A 17505-nucleotide genomic window follows, 5' to 3' on the forward strand; every position below is an offset into this window, starting at 1 on the left:
GCTATCTAGGCAATGGCTGTCTCAAGATGGTGAGCCACTCCGTTCTCCCTTAGATCCCTACTGCTTAGGCCATATGGACTGCTTCTGTTTCTTGAAAAGGCAAGTCCTTTTCTCTCTTGGGGCCATTATCCTTGATGTTCCTTCTGCTGGAATGCTGTGTCTCAACTTTGCAAGACCTACACCTTCTTATCCATCCTATTCTTATCTTACTTAAGCACTTTTTACCAGTATCTGTATCACAAGTAGCCACACAGTTACTCTCCTCGAAGTTACTCTATCATGGCGCTCTTCAGTAAAAATATGATGCAAGGCGCACTTGGGTGGCTCAGTCAGTTAAGCATCTGACTCTTGATCTCAGCCCAGGTCTTGATTTGAGTGTTGTGAGTTCAAGTCCCACTTTGAGCTCCATGCTGGGCATGGAACCTAATTGAAAGAAAGGAACGAACGAAGGAAGGAAGGGAGGGAGGGAGAGAGGGAGGGAGGAAAAGAAATACAATGCAAAGTCCATATTTAATTTTAAATACTCTAGTAGCCATATTTTACAAAGTAAAATAAAAGTGATCTTGATATATTTTACTTAATCCAAAATACTCAAAATATTGTCATTTCAATACATGATCAATACAAAAAATTAGTAAATCTTACAACCACAAAAAAAACCTGCACACTATTTTTTATACCAGCCTTATTTATAATAGCCCCAAACTGGATACAACCAAATTATCCCTCAATAGGTAAATGGTTAAACAAACAGGGGTGTGCCATATCATGGAATACTACTCAGCAATAAAGAGGAACTATTGATACTCAAAACAATTTGTGTGGATCTCATTATGATGATAGCAAAAAAGCCCATCTCAAATGGCCATACACTGTCTGATGCCATTTATAGAACAGTCTCAACCTTACAAATTAATGGATATAGGAAACATTAGTGGTTGCCAAGGGTGGGGGGTGGAAGTGACTATAAAAGGGATAGCAAGAAGGAGATCTTTGTGGTGATGGAACAGGTCTCTATCTTGATTGTGCTGGTGGTTTTGTGAATCTACACATGTGATACAACATTGTCCTGTTATTTGTGCATATTGCACCAATGTCAAATTCCTGGCTTGTATATCATGCAGTAATTATGTGACTATGGGTAGAAACTGGATGAAGGGTACAGGGAACCTCTCTATATTATCTTTGCAACTTCCTGAGAATGTAATATTTCAAAGTAATGTCCAAGGGCTAATTCCTGAAACCCATGAATATGTTAGGTTACATTGCAAAGGGGAATTAGGGCTCCAGGTGGAATTGTGGATGCTAATAAGATGACTTTAAGATAGGGAGATTATCCAGATGGGCCCAGTGTACTCACAAGGGTTCTTAAAAGTGGAAGAACAGGGCAGAAGAGGAGAGTTAGGTAGAGGAAAGACTAGTCAGAGAGAGATGCAATACTGCTGGCTTTGAATATGGGGGAAGGGTTCAAGAGCTGAGGAATGCAGGTGGCCTCTGGAAGCTGGAAAAGGCAAGGAAATGGAGTCTTCCTTAGAGCCTCCAGAAAGAGATACAACTCTGCTGATGCCTTGACTTTCACCCACTGGGACTTACTTTATACATTTTGACATCAAGAATTGTAAGATAATGAATTTGGGTTATCTAAGCTGCTAAGCATGTGGTACTTTGTAACAGCACTAGAAAACTAATGCAGTGAGAATTTAGAGAGATGTACAGATGTATTGGACATCTGGGGATCAGAGTGAGCAGGAATTGGTCATGATTGGATTTGGAGGATGATAGAGAAGGGGAAGTCAAAGTAGGTTCCCGGAATTAGCTTCAACAATTTGATACAACGTGATACTGTATACTAGGATTGCGTTATCTAGAGAAGGAACCAGTTCAACAAATAGGAGGTTTGTGACTTAAGTTTTGGAGATGTCAAGAGTGGGAAAAATCCAAGAGGGGATTTGGATGCATAAATCAGGAACTTAAGAGAAGAGCATGGGCTGTGTCTCCATGTTTGAGGTCATCAGCATAAAGAGGAAGTAAACTTGTGGTATGAGATAAAACCATGGTGAAAAAGTAGCTTTTGACCATAACATTTACATATTTTTCTGCAATTTTTGAATGTCTGCTTTGTTGATACTATTCTATGAACTATTATAGTCTTCTTGGTACTGTTTTAACATTATGTTATCACTCTAGACAGTGTAAAAATGATTGGAATTTAAATATGTTTTCCTCAAAGGACTCCTTTTGTTAGTCCCATATGTTGGGTGGCAGAAAAATGAGATGGATGCCAGGATGGAGAGCTGGGTTGGACCAGAGTGGTCTCACAACGTTGAAGGTCCAGACAGTGTGGAGTTGGGTGCATGGATGCAATAAATCTAACCGCAGCCACAGAGTCCAGAGTCAGGATGGAATCAGGAAGCTTAGATGAGAAGGAGCCAGCAAATGGGTAAAATTCAAACAACTCAAATCAGTAGGACGTGCCTAAGAAAGTCCTATAGTAGAGAAGGACAAATAAGAAGCGAGGAGTCCAGTATGGAGGCTGAGTTCAAATGCAAAGGATAGAAATTGGAATCCAGAGTCAGATCTCCAAGAGAAGAAAGGGGATCCAGCTGTTGAGAAGGCAGATGCCATTGGATTAGGGCTGAGGTCAGAAATGCAGGCTCTGAAGCATGGAGCCACTGGATCACAAGCGTCTGTGTCATAGAAATGGGGACCAGATACAAGAAGCATCTTTTTACCAACCCAACATGCTCTAGTTTTTCTGGAGGGAGAAGGACCTGCTGGAACACAGTGACTGTCCCATGGGTGATGTCCAGGAGACACCACAATAAAAGACTCTGAGGAAGGGAGAGCATAGCCTTTATATCTTTTTTGATGCAATAATACTTTGAGAGAATAACTTTATTTTTAGATTGACCCCATCCCAAGTTTTTTTATATCTTCCCCTGAATCACAAATGTGTGATCCATGTTATATTTTACCTAAAAGCAGCATGACTAAAAGCCAGACCCTGAGGCTATGACAGATATGTGTCTGAGCAATGGCATCTCAACAGGGGGATGGTAAGGTTGGTACCAAGCCCTCTGGAGTATGGTTTCTCGAACAGCCATCTTTCTTCTACCAGTGACAGGCTAGTCATTAAACCTAAATTATCGAAACACGGCTAGGCATTTCTGAAGTCCTTAAGTACCCATTACTACATTTACCAAGTTTTTCAAAATAGCATTGAGGCTAAGAAAAGAGAAACCTCTTCATGAGAGAGTCAGTGAGGAAAAAATCACTTTTGAGATGTACATTAAAGGTGCTATATTTAATTCTGTGGTCTTTAAGTATCCAGCTGTCTGTCTAGCTCAAAATCTTAATAGTCCAGTAATTATAATGACTCCTCACCTCAGCTATAGGGCTTGCAAGCATACCTCCAAGTAGATGTCAATGCCAGAGGCTAGACCAATACCATTTTGATGGTGAGGGGAGATGTGAACAGAAGATTATCTAATAGATTGGCTCCCACTCTGCTTATCTTGTCCCTACCCCATCCCCTCTTCACCGCGGCCCTTCTCTGCTAACTACTTACCCATGCAAGTCAAAGCTTCTGGAACATATTCATACTATTATCTATTATTTTTTATATTTTTTATTTTATTTTATTTTGTTATAAAATATATGGAACATAAAATTCACCATTTTAGCCATTTTTAAGTATACAGTTCAGTGGCATTAAGTCCATGCACATTCTTGGGCAACCATGCCCTCCCTCCATCTTCAGAACCTTTTCATTTGCCCAAACTGAAACTGTGTACCATTTTACAGTAAGTCCTCCCAGCCCCTGGCAACCACCATTCTACTTTTTGTCCCCATGAATTTAACTACTTTAGGTACTTTATATAAGTGGAATCCTACAATATTTGTCCTTTTGTGTCTGGCCTATTTCATTAGCATAATGTCTTCAAGGTTCATCCACATGGTATCATGTGTCTCAAGTATCTTTAATAATTTTGAATACACTAGAAAAGCAATAGCTTGTGAATTTGTATCCTGTGGCCCAAAGTCCTTTCAAAAACCTCTATGAGCATGCCAATGTTTTGGAAACTACAGATGCCTCCCATCAGTATACCACTATTCTTACTGAGTATTCAAGCTCTACAAATTAATAAAGAATGGTAGAAGTTATAAAAAAAATAAAATAAAATAAAGTTACAAGGCATATATATATAACTAGTTAAACTTTGAGCAACAAAGTTGAAAATGGAATTCATGGCCCTGAAACTGACTTTTTGCTCTAAAAAGATTAAGGAGAATCAAGTGTTAGTGGCGATTTTCGGGGCCAGTAAGCATGCTTGAGTCAGGTAGAGTTTTTAAACCTACCTGCAAGGTCACTTCATTTCCCACCTAAACAAGAATGTTTTTATAAATTCTTGCCTACATGCTTGTGATATTTAATATTATGTGACAACTTGACTGGAGGAAGGGATGCCCAGATTGCCGGTAAAGTATTTCTGGGTGTGTGTGTGTGTGTCTGAGGCTGTTTCTGGAAGACACTAGCATTTGAATTGGCAAACTGAATATATCAGATGACCCTCCCCAAGGTGGATGGGCACTATCCATTTCCTTGAGGACCCAAACAGAACAAAAAGGCAAAGGAGGAGTGTGAATTCCCTGCCTCCCTACTTGAGCTGAGACATCCAGTCTTCTGCCCTTGGACATTGGCGCTACAGGTTCTTATGTTTTCAGATTCAGACTGGGACTTACATCATATGAGCCCCTGGTTCTGAGACCTATTGACTCAGACGGAATGACACCACTAGCTTTCTCCAGCTTGTAGACAGCAGACCATGGGACATTTTGGCCAGCATAACCACATAAGCCGATTCCTGTAATAAATCTCTTCTATACATCTGTGTAAATCCTGTCCTGTTTCTTGGAAGAACCCTGACCAATACAATGCGTATGCCATGAACCGCAGGCAATATGAGCTAGGAGACCTCCTAGAGAGGCAAGAAATGGGGGATACCAGTTTATGTCAGATGTGGTTTCTTTGCATTTCTCCATCTGCTCATCATGTAAGTGTGCAGTTCAACAATCAGAGGAGATACTTCTTTTTTTTTTATAGATATTTATTTATTTATTGAGAGAGATAGTGATAGAGAGCATGAGAGGGGGAGAGTCAGAGGGAGAAGCAGACTCCCCGCCGAGCAGGGAGCCTGATGTGGGACTTGATCCCGGGACTCCAGGATCATGACCTGAGCCAAAGGCAGTCGCTTAAACAACTGAGCCACCCAGGCGCCCTAGAGGAGATACTTCTTTCCCGAGCTGCGTGCCACTTTCGGTGAACATGGCCACCACAAAATTAAGTAGGCTTTTCCGGTACTCAAAAAGCTTAGCAAGTAATGTAGAACAATAGAAACAAGAGTAAAAGAGCCCAGGATTAGAAATCAACTGTGATTCAAACACCTTAACGAATACTCCTTCTGTATGAACTGCCACTTCTCAGGCAAGATGAGCATCTGAGTACACTGGTGCCATTTGGAAACCCAAGCTGTCATCTGTGTATTTTTCAAGAGCCAGCAACTTCTTCAGTCATTCGTGAGTGACTAGTCTCCATATTTCAAAATGATGGTTGGGAGCCCCCTGTTTACTCTGTTACCCATGTAGATCAATCTCTTTTTCTGAACATTAGCCCGAAGGATGGATTTTTAACATTTTACTTGAGTATATTTACTTGAGTATATTTGAGTAAAATTTTTACCCATGTAGATCAATCTCTTTTTCTGAACATTAGCCCGAAGGATGGATTTTTAACATTTTACTTGAGTGTATTTGGATACATGTTAATTTTGACAAGGGTGTGTTGTCTCTTGGTTCAAAGATATTTTAGGATTGAAATATACCACATGTGGTTTACAAAAAGCACAAGAACTCTAATGATTGCCATGATATCTCCAAGTTCTGCTTACCAGAAGACTCCATGACATTTCTTCAGTTTGGGCCTTTTTTTTTTCTTTCAGTTTTTCTTTTTTAAGATTTTATTTTTAAGTAATCTCTACCCCCAGTGTGGGGTTTGAACTCACAACCCCGAGATCCAGTTGCATGCTCTACTGACTGAGCCAGCCAGGCGCCCCTCAGTTTTTTATATATAGACAAAGATACTTGTATGCCGCTAGAGCAATTTTAGGCAACTCCATCCTTGTATTTTCTGCTATGTAGGTAGAATTTTTCTTTATTACATAATCTGCCTACCTCCCTTATTTTCCCAATATTTTTTCAGCTATTTTTGGTTATATATGTAAATGGTCCTAAAATTTTGTGATTTTTGTCATTGCTTACTGATGAGCCAAGACTTATATTATGATTATCTTTTTTCCCCATTCCAGTTTTGGGTTTTCCCAAAGTTTCTTGTTGTCTTTCTCCTCTTTTTATAATGGCTTCTTTATAAATAATCATTTATTTTGTAAAGGGCTTACTGTATCTTGCAAGGTGACATGTTGTTTATCTCCAAATTCCCTGCTACTTTGTGATGTCACACAGTGTTTGGGAGAGTCTCCCAGCCTGCCTGTGCACCCCAGGCTAGTTCCACATACACAGTTATTGGTTTTGCCTAAAATTCACTTGAAGTGAGAGTAATTGCATATTGATAATGGAATAGGGCTTTGCAACCAGACAGTCAAACATGGCCCTTAAGAGCCAAGTCTTAAAATTAGGTAGGCTTGGGGGCGCCTGGGTGGCTCAGTTGGTTAAGCGACTGCCTTCGGCTCAGGTCATGATCCTGGAGTCCCGGGATCGAGTCCCGCATCGGGCTCCCTGCTCGGCAGGGAGTCTGCTTCTCCCTCTGACCCTCCCCCCTCTCATGTGCTCTCTCTCATTCTCTCTCAAATAAAATAAATATTTTTAAAAAAAAATTAGGTAGGCTTGGATTTCTCTCCATTTCTGCCACTTGCTAACCGTGGTACCACGGGTAACCCCGTGATTTAACCTCCCAAAGTTTCAGTTCCTGCACTTGTGAAATAAAAGTAACACCTCACAGAATTGTCAGAATATAAGAGAATGACTATTCTACTTAGCCTAGACAATGTCTGATTCCAGGAAATACTCATTTTGTGTTACCTACTGTTGCCAGTACTGATGCTTTTCAAAAGGCTTCTTCCATTGCCTTCTTATTTAGTAATTCTAACTAGTCCAGAAGCTCAGCAAATCTGGAGTATCTGCATTTAGAGAGGAGGACTCTATCCCAGGTGGCCAGGGTCACAGGGCATTCCATGTAGTGGAAGTGGGGACTGCTCTGGTATTCAAGACAGCGAGCAGTGTGGGTGAGCCTGTTCTCAGCATGTGGACTGCTTGGGCTTGCATCCTGTTTTAGCATCTTCCTACCTGGGTGAACTTGGGCACTCCTTAACCTCGCTGAGACTCGGTTTCCTTAACTGTATGGCAAGAATAATAATAGCCCTTACAACATAAATTACCATGAGGAGAGAATACATGAGTTTACACAGACAGGACAGCATCTGGCACAACTAGTCCTACATTAAGTCTACTTTAAGTAGCATTTTCTGGTCCCCAGTGAGGTCCTATGCCACCACACCAGGCAGCCTGACACCAAGGGATCCCAGGTGCCCCTCTCGCTTGCCAGTCCCCTGAATCTCTGCTCATGATCCCAGCTCATGAAGCCGAATGTGGAGATGCCACATACGAGAGCTTTGAGGCTAGGCACATGCTTCAGGCAGCACCGAGGTGGGCCCGAGAGCTGTCATGTTGCTGAAAGCAGCTCGCGGGCTGAGATGACAGGGAAGCTGGCAGAGCGTTGCGTTGGAGTCTGAGAATTTGGATTTCCTTCAGTGTCTTCCATGACACAGCTTCCATACAAGAACACATGGTGACCAAAACTGTCCATCAAAGCAGTGCGGTTTGCTCTGAATTTTGCCAGAAACTTTCAGAAACAGGGATTCTGGGGTCTGTTTACTCTCTTCCTCTAGGAATGTAACTACACAGTAGCAGAGAAGAAATCCTACAAAGGAAACGTATATAACCCATTGTTTCCCAAATGTACTTAATTAAGGAACCACCCTCCATCCTCCACATCTTTCACCTTTCAGAGAACTGGTGTTTCAGGAACACACTTTGGTTAATATATAGTCAAACTAGCAGGGGGGTGCTCACATGTGTGTTTAATAGTGAAACAAAGTAATTAGGAAATAGCAGATATAAAGTCTTGAAATGCCTGATTTAACAACCTGTAGCGGGGCGCCTGGGTGGCTCAGTCAGTTAAGCGTCTGACTCCTGATTTCGGCTCCTGATTTTAGGGTCGTGAGATTCGGCCCTGCATCGGGATCCATGCTCAGAGGGGTGCCTGCTCTCTCCCTCCACCCCCCAAATAAATAAATCTTTTTAAAAAATAAAAACCTGTAGCAAACTTTTCTGTGCTGAATGATAACTACCAAAACGTTCTGGAAGTAGGTCTGCTGGAACTTGGGAGCAGGGTGTGGTATTCTATGCCCTTATTTTACATGGATGCTGGGCAGCAAGGGTCTTTTTTTTCTATCGAGGGGATGTCCTGGCTCCCAGCAGCCCTTTGACCCTTGCTCAGTGACAGAGTTCTGCTCAGTCAGGAAAAAGGGTCTTTCTGGAGAGAGCTAATAGGATCCCCAAATTTCCAGAATTTCATAGTTCCCTTATTCGAGCTCACAATCCCCACCCAGGCATATCTCTAGGGGCACAAGTTTCCTAAGAAGGTCAGGGGAGGGGATGTCTGGTACTAGTGCAGGGCAGCGTTGCATTGTCTAGTGATTAAAAGGCATGTGTTTTGAGGTTCTGAGTCTCGAGTTTTGCCAGTTTTTAACTTCTGAGCTGCTATTTCCTCCATGGAGATATGATAATAACACCTCCTGTGCAGAGAAGAGTTAACATAGCAGGCCTGAGTATGTCTTAGAAAAGCCAGTTTGCAAGGTTGGCCCTTGGGTGGCATCTGGGAGCTTGGAATTTATCAGGTTTCCCACCTCTTCCTGGTAAGAATGGTTCACTGTGACTAAACTGTTCATGCAAACATTGTTTATGCTGAACCCCTGCTTTTCTTCTGGAGTCTAAAATTTTGGCATGGGCCAAGCAAAGGGTGCCTGTATGACTAATACTGAATAAAATCCTCAGGCTCTGAGTCTATAACAAGCTTCCCTGGGAGATAGCATTTTTCATGTATTGTCACAATTCATTGCTAGAGGAATTAATCACGTCCTGTGTGAGTCCACTGGGAGAGGACCCCTGGAAGCTTACGCATGATTTCCTCCAGACTTTGTCCATGTGCCTTTTCCCTTTGCTAATTATGCTTTGCATACATTCACTGTAATAAATCACAGCTGGAGTGCGAGTGTATTCTAAGTTGCTGTGAGTTCTAGCAAATCAAACAGTGGTCTTGAAACATCCCTTTCCCTCCCCCACTGCCAACATAGTGTTATTGTGAGTTTTAAGTACGAGCGGACACAATGAGCCTTGAGCACTATGCCACATACAGACTAAGCATGGACATATCAGAGAGAAGAGACCATTTACCAAGCAGAGCTTGGATTTTAGGAGGGCCTCCTACCATGTATCTCTCTGCTTAGTGGTGTAAAAAGCATCAGGACTCTTTCGCCTGAGTGTGAGATTGCTCATCGCTAACAAAATATCACCATACACCATGGAGATTCTCTACATTTAGTTAAGTGTGAGCTTCACAGGAACTTTGCTTGAAAATGTAGAACTTTTTAATTTTCCTTTCTAGTTTCTTCCTCTTTAACTCTTTAACTCAAACTTACTAGGTATGTAGCACTGTATTTATAACCATTTAAATTACAGTTGTATATTATCGCAGGATACAGTGTAGGAAAATTCATTCAGCCACAGGTTTCCTCACCACAACTGTCTTATTTTAGAATAAGAACAGTATTTGTTCATTGAGATTTTCTTTTTTACATTCTCATTTGAATGGCATGGCAACCACTCAGACATTCACAGTCAGGAAGGGAATAGTAAAACATTTCTATTCTGGTTCTAAAAATATTTGACCTAGCATTTTCAGTGCTTTTTCATGTATGAATTCATGCAAAAAAAAAAAAAAAAAAAAAAACACCAGAAAACCAAACCTCATCTCATGTGATTTTTGTAAAATAATTGCTACCTTGTTTTTAAAAAAATGGTCATAAAGTTTATTAAAACATCAAGTGGATTCAGCCAACACATAACCAAATTATATTTTCAAATAATTTTCATTTTCACTAAATAACACCTAGAGATAGTATGTAGACTCACTTATTTGGCATAATATCCTAGCCACTGAAAACCTTGCAGGTCCTCATCCAACCAGAGTAGCATCACAATCAAGGTTCCTCTGAGTTAATGGAATTGTATAACAGCTAATGTAGTTACCCAGATTGGACATTATTACTTGAGACTTTGAAGCAGCTAAAGTAGAAAGAGAAAAATGATGGGCATCTGAAGATACAAGGTATGGGATGATAAGCAAGTCTTCGCTATTAGCATTTTCTGTGCCGAAATGTACTTTACTAGGTAATGGCTTAACGCAACAACTATTTAGTGTGTCCTAATTCTGTAGGTCAGCACTTTGGGCCTAGGTCAGCACTTTGGGCCTAGCTCAGCTGCATGGTTCTTCTGCTGGTTTTGACTGGGCTTACCTCGTGGGTAGCTGATGGTCAGCTACGTGGCTCTGCTACCAGGGCTGATGGTTGGGCTGATGGGTAGCTGGACCAAAGTGTGTCATCCTCCAGCAGGATGGCCTGGCCTTGTTCTCAAGCTGGCTGCTGGTTCCAAGAGCAGCAAGTGGGCAAACCCCAAAGTACAAGATCATTTCATGCTTGTGTCATAGTTTCTTTTGTCCCATTGGCCACAGCCAATTACATCTCCAGGCCCAGCGTCATGTGGAAGAGACCGACCCAGGGGCATGGACACTGAGAGGCATGAAACAGGGGAGGCCATTCCTGGGATTGTCTACCACAGCTGGATTCCTTTAGTTCTTTACATTTTGGCTTGGGTGTTCTCAAATACTTAAAATCAGCTGACTTATATTTATTAATCCACTTTAGTAAGGTACTTAAAGAGTTTTTTTAAATTGTTATGCTCTCCAAAAAGACAACACATCAAGGTGTTTTGAGCCCTTATTATCTTTCATTGATTTTTCTCTATCACTTTATGTGTTTTCCAAATTAGTCTGAAGTAACAACCAGGATGGATAGGGAAATGGGTTTTGTAGAGTCTGGGGGAGTTAAAGCTGTGAGGAATCTGATCTCTGTCAAAAGAATACATATCCATCCCGTGCTGTAGTCTAAAAGTGTCTCTCCAAAACCCATATATTGAACTCCTGATCCTCAAGGTGTTAGCATTAGGAAGTCGGGCCTTCGGGAGATGACCAGTTCATGAGGGTGGAATCTCATGAACAGAATTAGTGTCATTATTGGAAGAGGCCAGTGAGAGCTTCCTTTTCCCTTTCAACATGGGAGGTACCAGCAAAAAGACAGCCATCAAGGAAGTAGGTTCTCACCAGACACTAAATCTGCCAGAGCCTTGATCTTGGACTTCCAGACTCCAGAACTGTGAGAATGAACCGTCTGTTGTTTATAAACCACCCAGTCCCGAGTATTTTGTTTTGGCAGCTCAACAGACTAGTAGGCATCAGCAGAGGATGGAATAGGACCATGAGAAAACTTGAAGGCAGCAGGAAGATGCCATTTGCCAAGCAGGGATAACTGGTTAAAAGAAGAAACAAATTTTAATGAAAGATGAAGGCAAGGGAGAGAGAGGGTCAGGAGGAGGGGGAGAGCAAGGGAAGATGTTAACATCTGTGGAGCTCTTATCCCAGGTGCTAGTCAATGAATAAATGTACCGTGCTTATGATTTTAGTCCATTGGCATGTATTTCTTGAGCCCTTCTATATGCCAGGCACTGGCATGTGGTAGTGAACAAGCCAACAGTATCTTTTCTCTGGTGTATCTTCTATTCTAGTAGGGAAAACAGACACCGGGCACACCATTACACCTAATTAATTGACAGCAAGTGGATACATGCTGTGAAGAATATGTACATGGAGCTGTACATGTGTATAACCCACCTATTTAAGCCTAAGGGCTGAGATAAGGCTTCCCTAACAAAGCAACATTGAAGCCAAACCATTACCTTTTATAGTGCCTGCCGCTGTGTTTTCAGGATTCCCCAAATGATCATGATTGTCCTATTCACAATAAATTGAGAGTTGGAAAAGCAATTAACCCAAGATCATAGTGAATAGGTGAATCAGCCTGGGATTCAAACCCAGGACGTCTTATGCTTTTTCAATACCATAAAGCACAAAGTGACTATTTTGCAGGTATCCTGGAAGTATCCTGGTCACAGGATATGTTTCAGTTGGGTAAGCTACGTTGTTTCAAACAGGCAAAATACATTGTACAGTGTTCCAAATACAATATACAGGGCGCCTGGGTGGCTCAGTCAGTTAAGCATCTGCCTTGGGCTCAGGTCATGATCCCAGGGTCCTGGGATCGAGCCCCGCATCGGGCTCCCTGCTCGGCGGGAAGCCTGCTTCTCCCTCTCCCACCCGCCCCCCGCTTGTGTTCCCTCTCTCGCTGTCAAATAAATAAATAAAATCTTAAAAAGAAATGTAATATACAGTGAAAAGTAGTCTTCCTCCCTGCCTTGTCCCCCAGTCTCCCTTATCCCCTCCTCTGCAGGCAGTGCCACTCAAGTTTCTTATATATTTGTTCAGAGATCTATTTAATATTTGCAGCACTTACTTTGTGTTTTACAAATGTTTGCTTGTTTAATCCTCATAAGAATTGCATATGGTGAATGTGATTATTAACCCCATTTTTTCATATATACCCCTATTTGTCCAAAGGTTTTTAGATTTTAAGTGCACACCAAACTTTGAGATGCTTCTCCCTGTGTGCTCGTCAGCTTTTGCTTTGCTAATACCACATAACAAGGCCGGAATCTTAGTGGCTTAATTAGAAACATTGCTTTCTTACTCCTGAGTCACCTGGGGCTCAGCTGCACATGGATCTAGACTGGAGGTTGGATTTGGGTCTGCTTCATGCATCTCTCCTTCCAGGATCCAGGCTGAGGGAGTATCACCCACAAGACAGATCTTCCTGCCAGGTGGCAGAAGCACAAAGAGAGTGAAAACACACAGTGCCTTCAAAACCCACCGCCCTGGACCACACAGCAGTCACATGGCCAAATCTAAAATCACTGGGGTAGGGACTATATTCCACATGGCAAGGGCAAGGAGAAAACAGATTAAGAATGAAATACCTGCTCTACACACCCTGAAAATCCAACTTTCATCTTTTGCAGCTGAGACAGAGAGGAATAATTGAAAAGCTAGCCCTGCGACTGAATCATTTTCCTATCGTCTTCTGCTGGCGAGATCTAAACAGGATCTGTCTTTTCTGTTTGCATTTCCCAGGTTTGCATCATGTTTGGAAAGAAAAAGAAAAAGATTGAAATATCTGGTCCCTCCAACTTTGAACACAGGGTGCACACTGGGTTTGATCCACAAGAACAGAAGTTTACGGGCCTCCCCCAGCAGTGGCACAGCCTGTTAGCCGACACCGCCAACAGGCCCAAGCCCATGGTAGATCCTTCCTGCATCACACCCATCCAGCTGGCGCCCATGAAGGTATGGCGGGGATTCTGTCTTTAAGTTGGCTCGAGACGCGTGTTCTCATTTGATGCGGTGCACCATCCTTACAGGCAAGCTAGAAAAATGCCTAAATCATGCACTTGTTTTTAAATATCCACTGATGATCTGCACTTATTCTTCAATGATTATAATGTTCCACACTTATTGTAAATTGCAGCACATGAAAAGGAACCTCAGCTTTCAGATGTGAGATTTTTTTTTTAAATCAAACACATAAAATGCAATCACAAAATAGAAAAATCTTATTTCTACTTTAAAATGGTGTTTGCTAGTCTTCATACCAAAAAATATTATTTGCTCCCTCTGGTAAATGTTGACAGTTACCTCAGATTAAATAGGCAACCTTTAGGTGTTTTACATTTGCCCTCAGAATGTTTAAACTTGTATAGAAAACTTAGTACTAACAGATTTTAACAATAATGATTCATATGTATGTATATACACACACATGCATATACATCCATATCCACATATATGTGCATGTTTTATATATAATCATGTTTAAATATGTAATACATTCATATTTGTCTTCATGGTCTAGCTATTTCAAATAAAAATGAGTCACTTGAGTCCTATAGGTTGTAATTTACCTTGAAGAAATGGCTAGTAGATTTTTGGCAAGGGATGTTCATGAAAATAATTGCATTAAAGCAGAAATTAGTCCCAATAAATTTCAGATATGTCAAGTGACTACAGAGAAAATCCAGTCATTGCTGTTTCCTTATGCGTCAATAAAAAGAATGATAAGAATTCTGTAGACCACCAAGCAATTGCCCAAAGGCTGCCTATGAGAGTTAAATGTCATTGAAGTTTATCATCCTGTTATCTAATAGATTCTATTCTATGTCTCTTGCTCATCCTATTAGCAGACACTGAGCTATGAATACCTTCTTCTGTGTAAACATGAATATTGAATACATTGTGTTTAAGTATTTAGACAAAACAGAAGTGGTTGCATTTTTAGAGGATGCAAATAAAGAAGCCTAGCTGATAAGTTACTGGAAATTCTTACATCACCAGAGCTGAGTAAATTAAAATTGTGATTCCATCATTCATGCATAGTATTGGTCATTCTATTGTGGTATTGTTTCGTTTTGTTTTCTATTCTGGTATTGAAACAGGTAGGTCTATTCAAACCAAAGATAAATATAGAGCCTTCTAATCATGCATTTTGTGAATTTGATTTTCTGGTAAGATTCTGAAACTTTTCAGGCCAGCTAAAATGTAAAATACTCAATAGATGGATATTTGAGAAGATACATCTTTAGGGACAAAAAGGAATCTCCCATTTAAAGCAGGTATTGATATTTAATAGAAACTGACCAATTAACTCTACTGGTTGATAGTAGGCAGTATCCTTTTATCGAATGGGATTTTCTCCCTAAGAGAAGGCTATTGCTTCACTAATGACTAAATAATAGGGTGGGCCATATCTAATGAGAAGTTGAAATTAGAAAGAATTTGCTTTTTATTTATTTTTGTTTTTTCTCATATCCCAAGTTTTTATAAAACTCAGACATTAGAATGTGCATTGTGCCCAGAAAAATTCTCTGCCATTGATCTTCACAGTGAGGGAAAAATGCCCAAGTGAAACATAATTATTGAATGCGGTTATCATTTGATGAGGAACATTCTAGGAGACAGAGTCTTAGTGTAACATCTGAGCTAAAGGCCCAGGACATGTACTGTCTTATTAGAGAGTGTGCTTATTATTGGGGAAGGACAGAGTGTTATTTGCTGTGGTTTTTTACTCGTCTGGGTCCTAGCAGGTCCCGGCTGGCAATGAAGGAGGACGCTCCTATCTCAGTGATAATCCACCATGCTTGGTGGATGTAGGACTTAACAGGACTTCTAGTTCATTTCTTCCATCTCTCAGACGGGCTGGCCCATTATCCTCTCTGACAGAATTTGTCAGCCCCACCAAGAGTCAGAGCAAGACTTCCTTAACTGCCGAGCTCCTGAGCCCCAGGATTCGCTTACTTCCTGTATGGGCATTCTTGCCCTGATGCCCCATGAGTGAGCCTTTGGTCTGTGTGAAATGAAAATATTTGTTACAGACACTTATATGCAAACTGCAAGATGACTGGAAAATACATCTTCAGCATAGACCCAGGCCTGAATTTTACAAATGGGACCTCAGGTGCGGTTTTGCCTGTGAGAAAGAAAATAAATACAGATGAGGAGTGACAAAACAGTAGTTAGCTAGGCTGAATTTTCCCCAGAAAGAATAGAGTTAATTAACACTTTTAACTGAAGGATGCCCAATAAATCCATACTTGATACTCTCGCCATCTCCTTTAGATTGATCCTCTCCTCCAGATCCCATGAGTGCAGTTAATGCTTTGGACAATATTGGTTGTCCAAGAGAATCCTGCTGACTCCACCAGCCGCTCTAGAATAAGGAAAATAAAAGGCTCAAGGGGCTGGGGCGCCTGGGTGGCTCAGTTGGTTAAGCGACTGCCTTCGGCTCAGGTCATGATCCTGGAGACCCTGGATCGAGTCCCGCATCGGGCTCCCTGCTCGGCAGGGAGTCTGCTTCGTCCTCTGACCCTATCCCCTCTCATGTGTTCTCTCTCTCTCATTCTCTCTCTCTCAAATAAATAAATAAAATCTTAAAAAAAAAAAGATTTAAAAAAAAAAAAAAAGGCTCAAGGGGCTGAAGTATGTCGTGTGGTTCGGATGATCCCACTTTTTGGGAATGCCTTCACTGGAGAAATCTTCCCTATTTTTAACATATTATAAATCATGCAGAATCTATTTCAGAAATCCAAACAATCCTTGAAATAAGAAGCTAGGAAGGAATTGACAGAAAGGAGTGAAAAGAGTTGTGCAGATTTAAAGCCATTTTAGCAAAGTTACTTAAGTAGAAGCAACAATTCTAATTTGTTCAAGTTGTCCTTTAAAGGGGACAAAGAAAAAGAAGAGATCTCGACATGAAAGCAGTAAATGGAAGACATGCATAGTGTCTTGTATTGTGGCAAAGTGCTAGTTCCTGGGTACCCATCAGTAAGCTTCAGGAAGGCTGGGGGTTCTGAATGGAAGTTCACTATTGCAATGAACTCTTCTCTGATTAGAGTTTCAGCTGTTCCAATTCAGAACCTTCTTTAAATTGCTTGTCCCCCTTGCCAGGACACCCTTCTTCTACGTAGATTTATTGAGGTCAGTGTTCCCCAAACTATAGACCATCAAAGTCACCTAGACGGTTTGATAAAACACAGATTGCTGGGCCCATCCTCAGAATTTCTGATTCAGCGGGACTGGGATGGGGTCAGAATTTTGCATTTCTAATAAATTTTCAGGTGATGCTGATGCTGCTGGTCTGGAAACCGCACTTTGAGATCTTTGATTTAGGTAATTATAAAGGAATTCATCCACATAAGGTATAATCAATACAAGTTTATGCTGGCCAGGATTTCCAAATGCTCAGAAATGTAACCAGAAGCCACAGGTAAGCTCAGACTTGTGTCAGAAGTTAAAGTGCATGTACTCAAGCCAAGGGTACATAGGCAAACTGAGAAAATCTGAATCCCCCCAGAGGTCATGGAGGGGGGATTGGGGGAGATCCCTTTAAAGCGTTTGGCAAGTACCTTTGAGAAACTCCTTTTTCTGTCCAACATCATTTTCCACAGAACATCGTAAGCAATATTACCAAACTTACTTCCAAATTAGATGCATTTCTATAAATGGCAGGTCGAATGGTCACATTGTTCTTGGTTCCCCTTGGTTCTCAAACTTGGGCTTTCATCAGAATCTCCTGAGGAGTTTGTTATAACCCAGATTCCCCAGCCCCAAACTAGAGATTCAGATTCAATAGATCTGGGGTGAGCTTGGTGATT

General features: G+C 41.2%; 1 protein-coding gene across 1 annotated transcript in view; it reads left to right on the forward strand.

The window, feature by feature from the left end:
• Window positions 1-17505, forward strand: part of PAK5 (p21 (RAC1) activated kinase 5) — a 305518-nt gene that overhangs the window by 190083 nt on the left and 97930 nt on the right. The window contains exon 3 of the mRNA XM_021689080.1: window positions 13433-13645. Coding sequence (XP_021544755.1) covers window positions 13442-13645 — 204 coding nt within the window. The 5' untranslated portion in view covers window positions 13433-13441. The remainder of the gene's footprint in view (window positions 1-13432; window positions 13646-17505) is intronic.

The sequence above is a fragment of the Neomonachus schauinslandi genome, chromosome 10, assembly GCF_002201575.2.
Source record: "Neomonachus schauinslandi chromosome 10, ASM220157v2, whole genome shotgun sequence".
Lineage (NCBI taxonomy): Eukaryota > Metazoa > Chordata > Mammalia > Carnivora > Phocidae > Neomonachus > Neomonachus schauinslandi.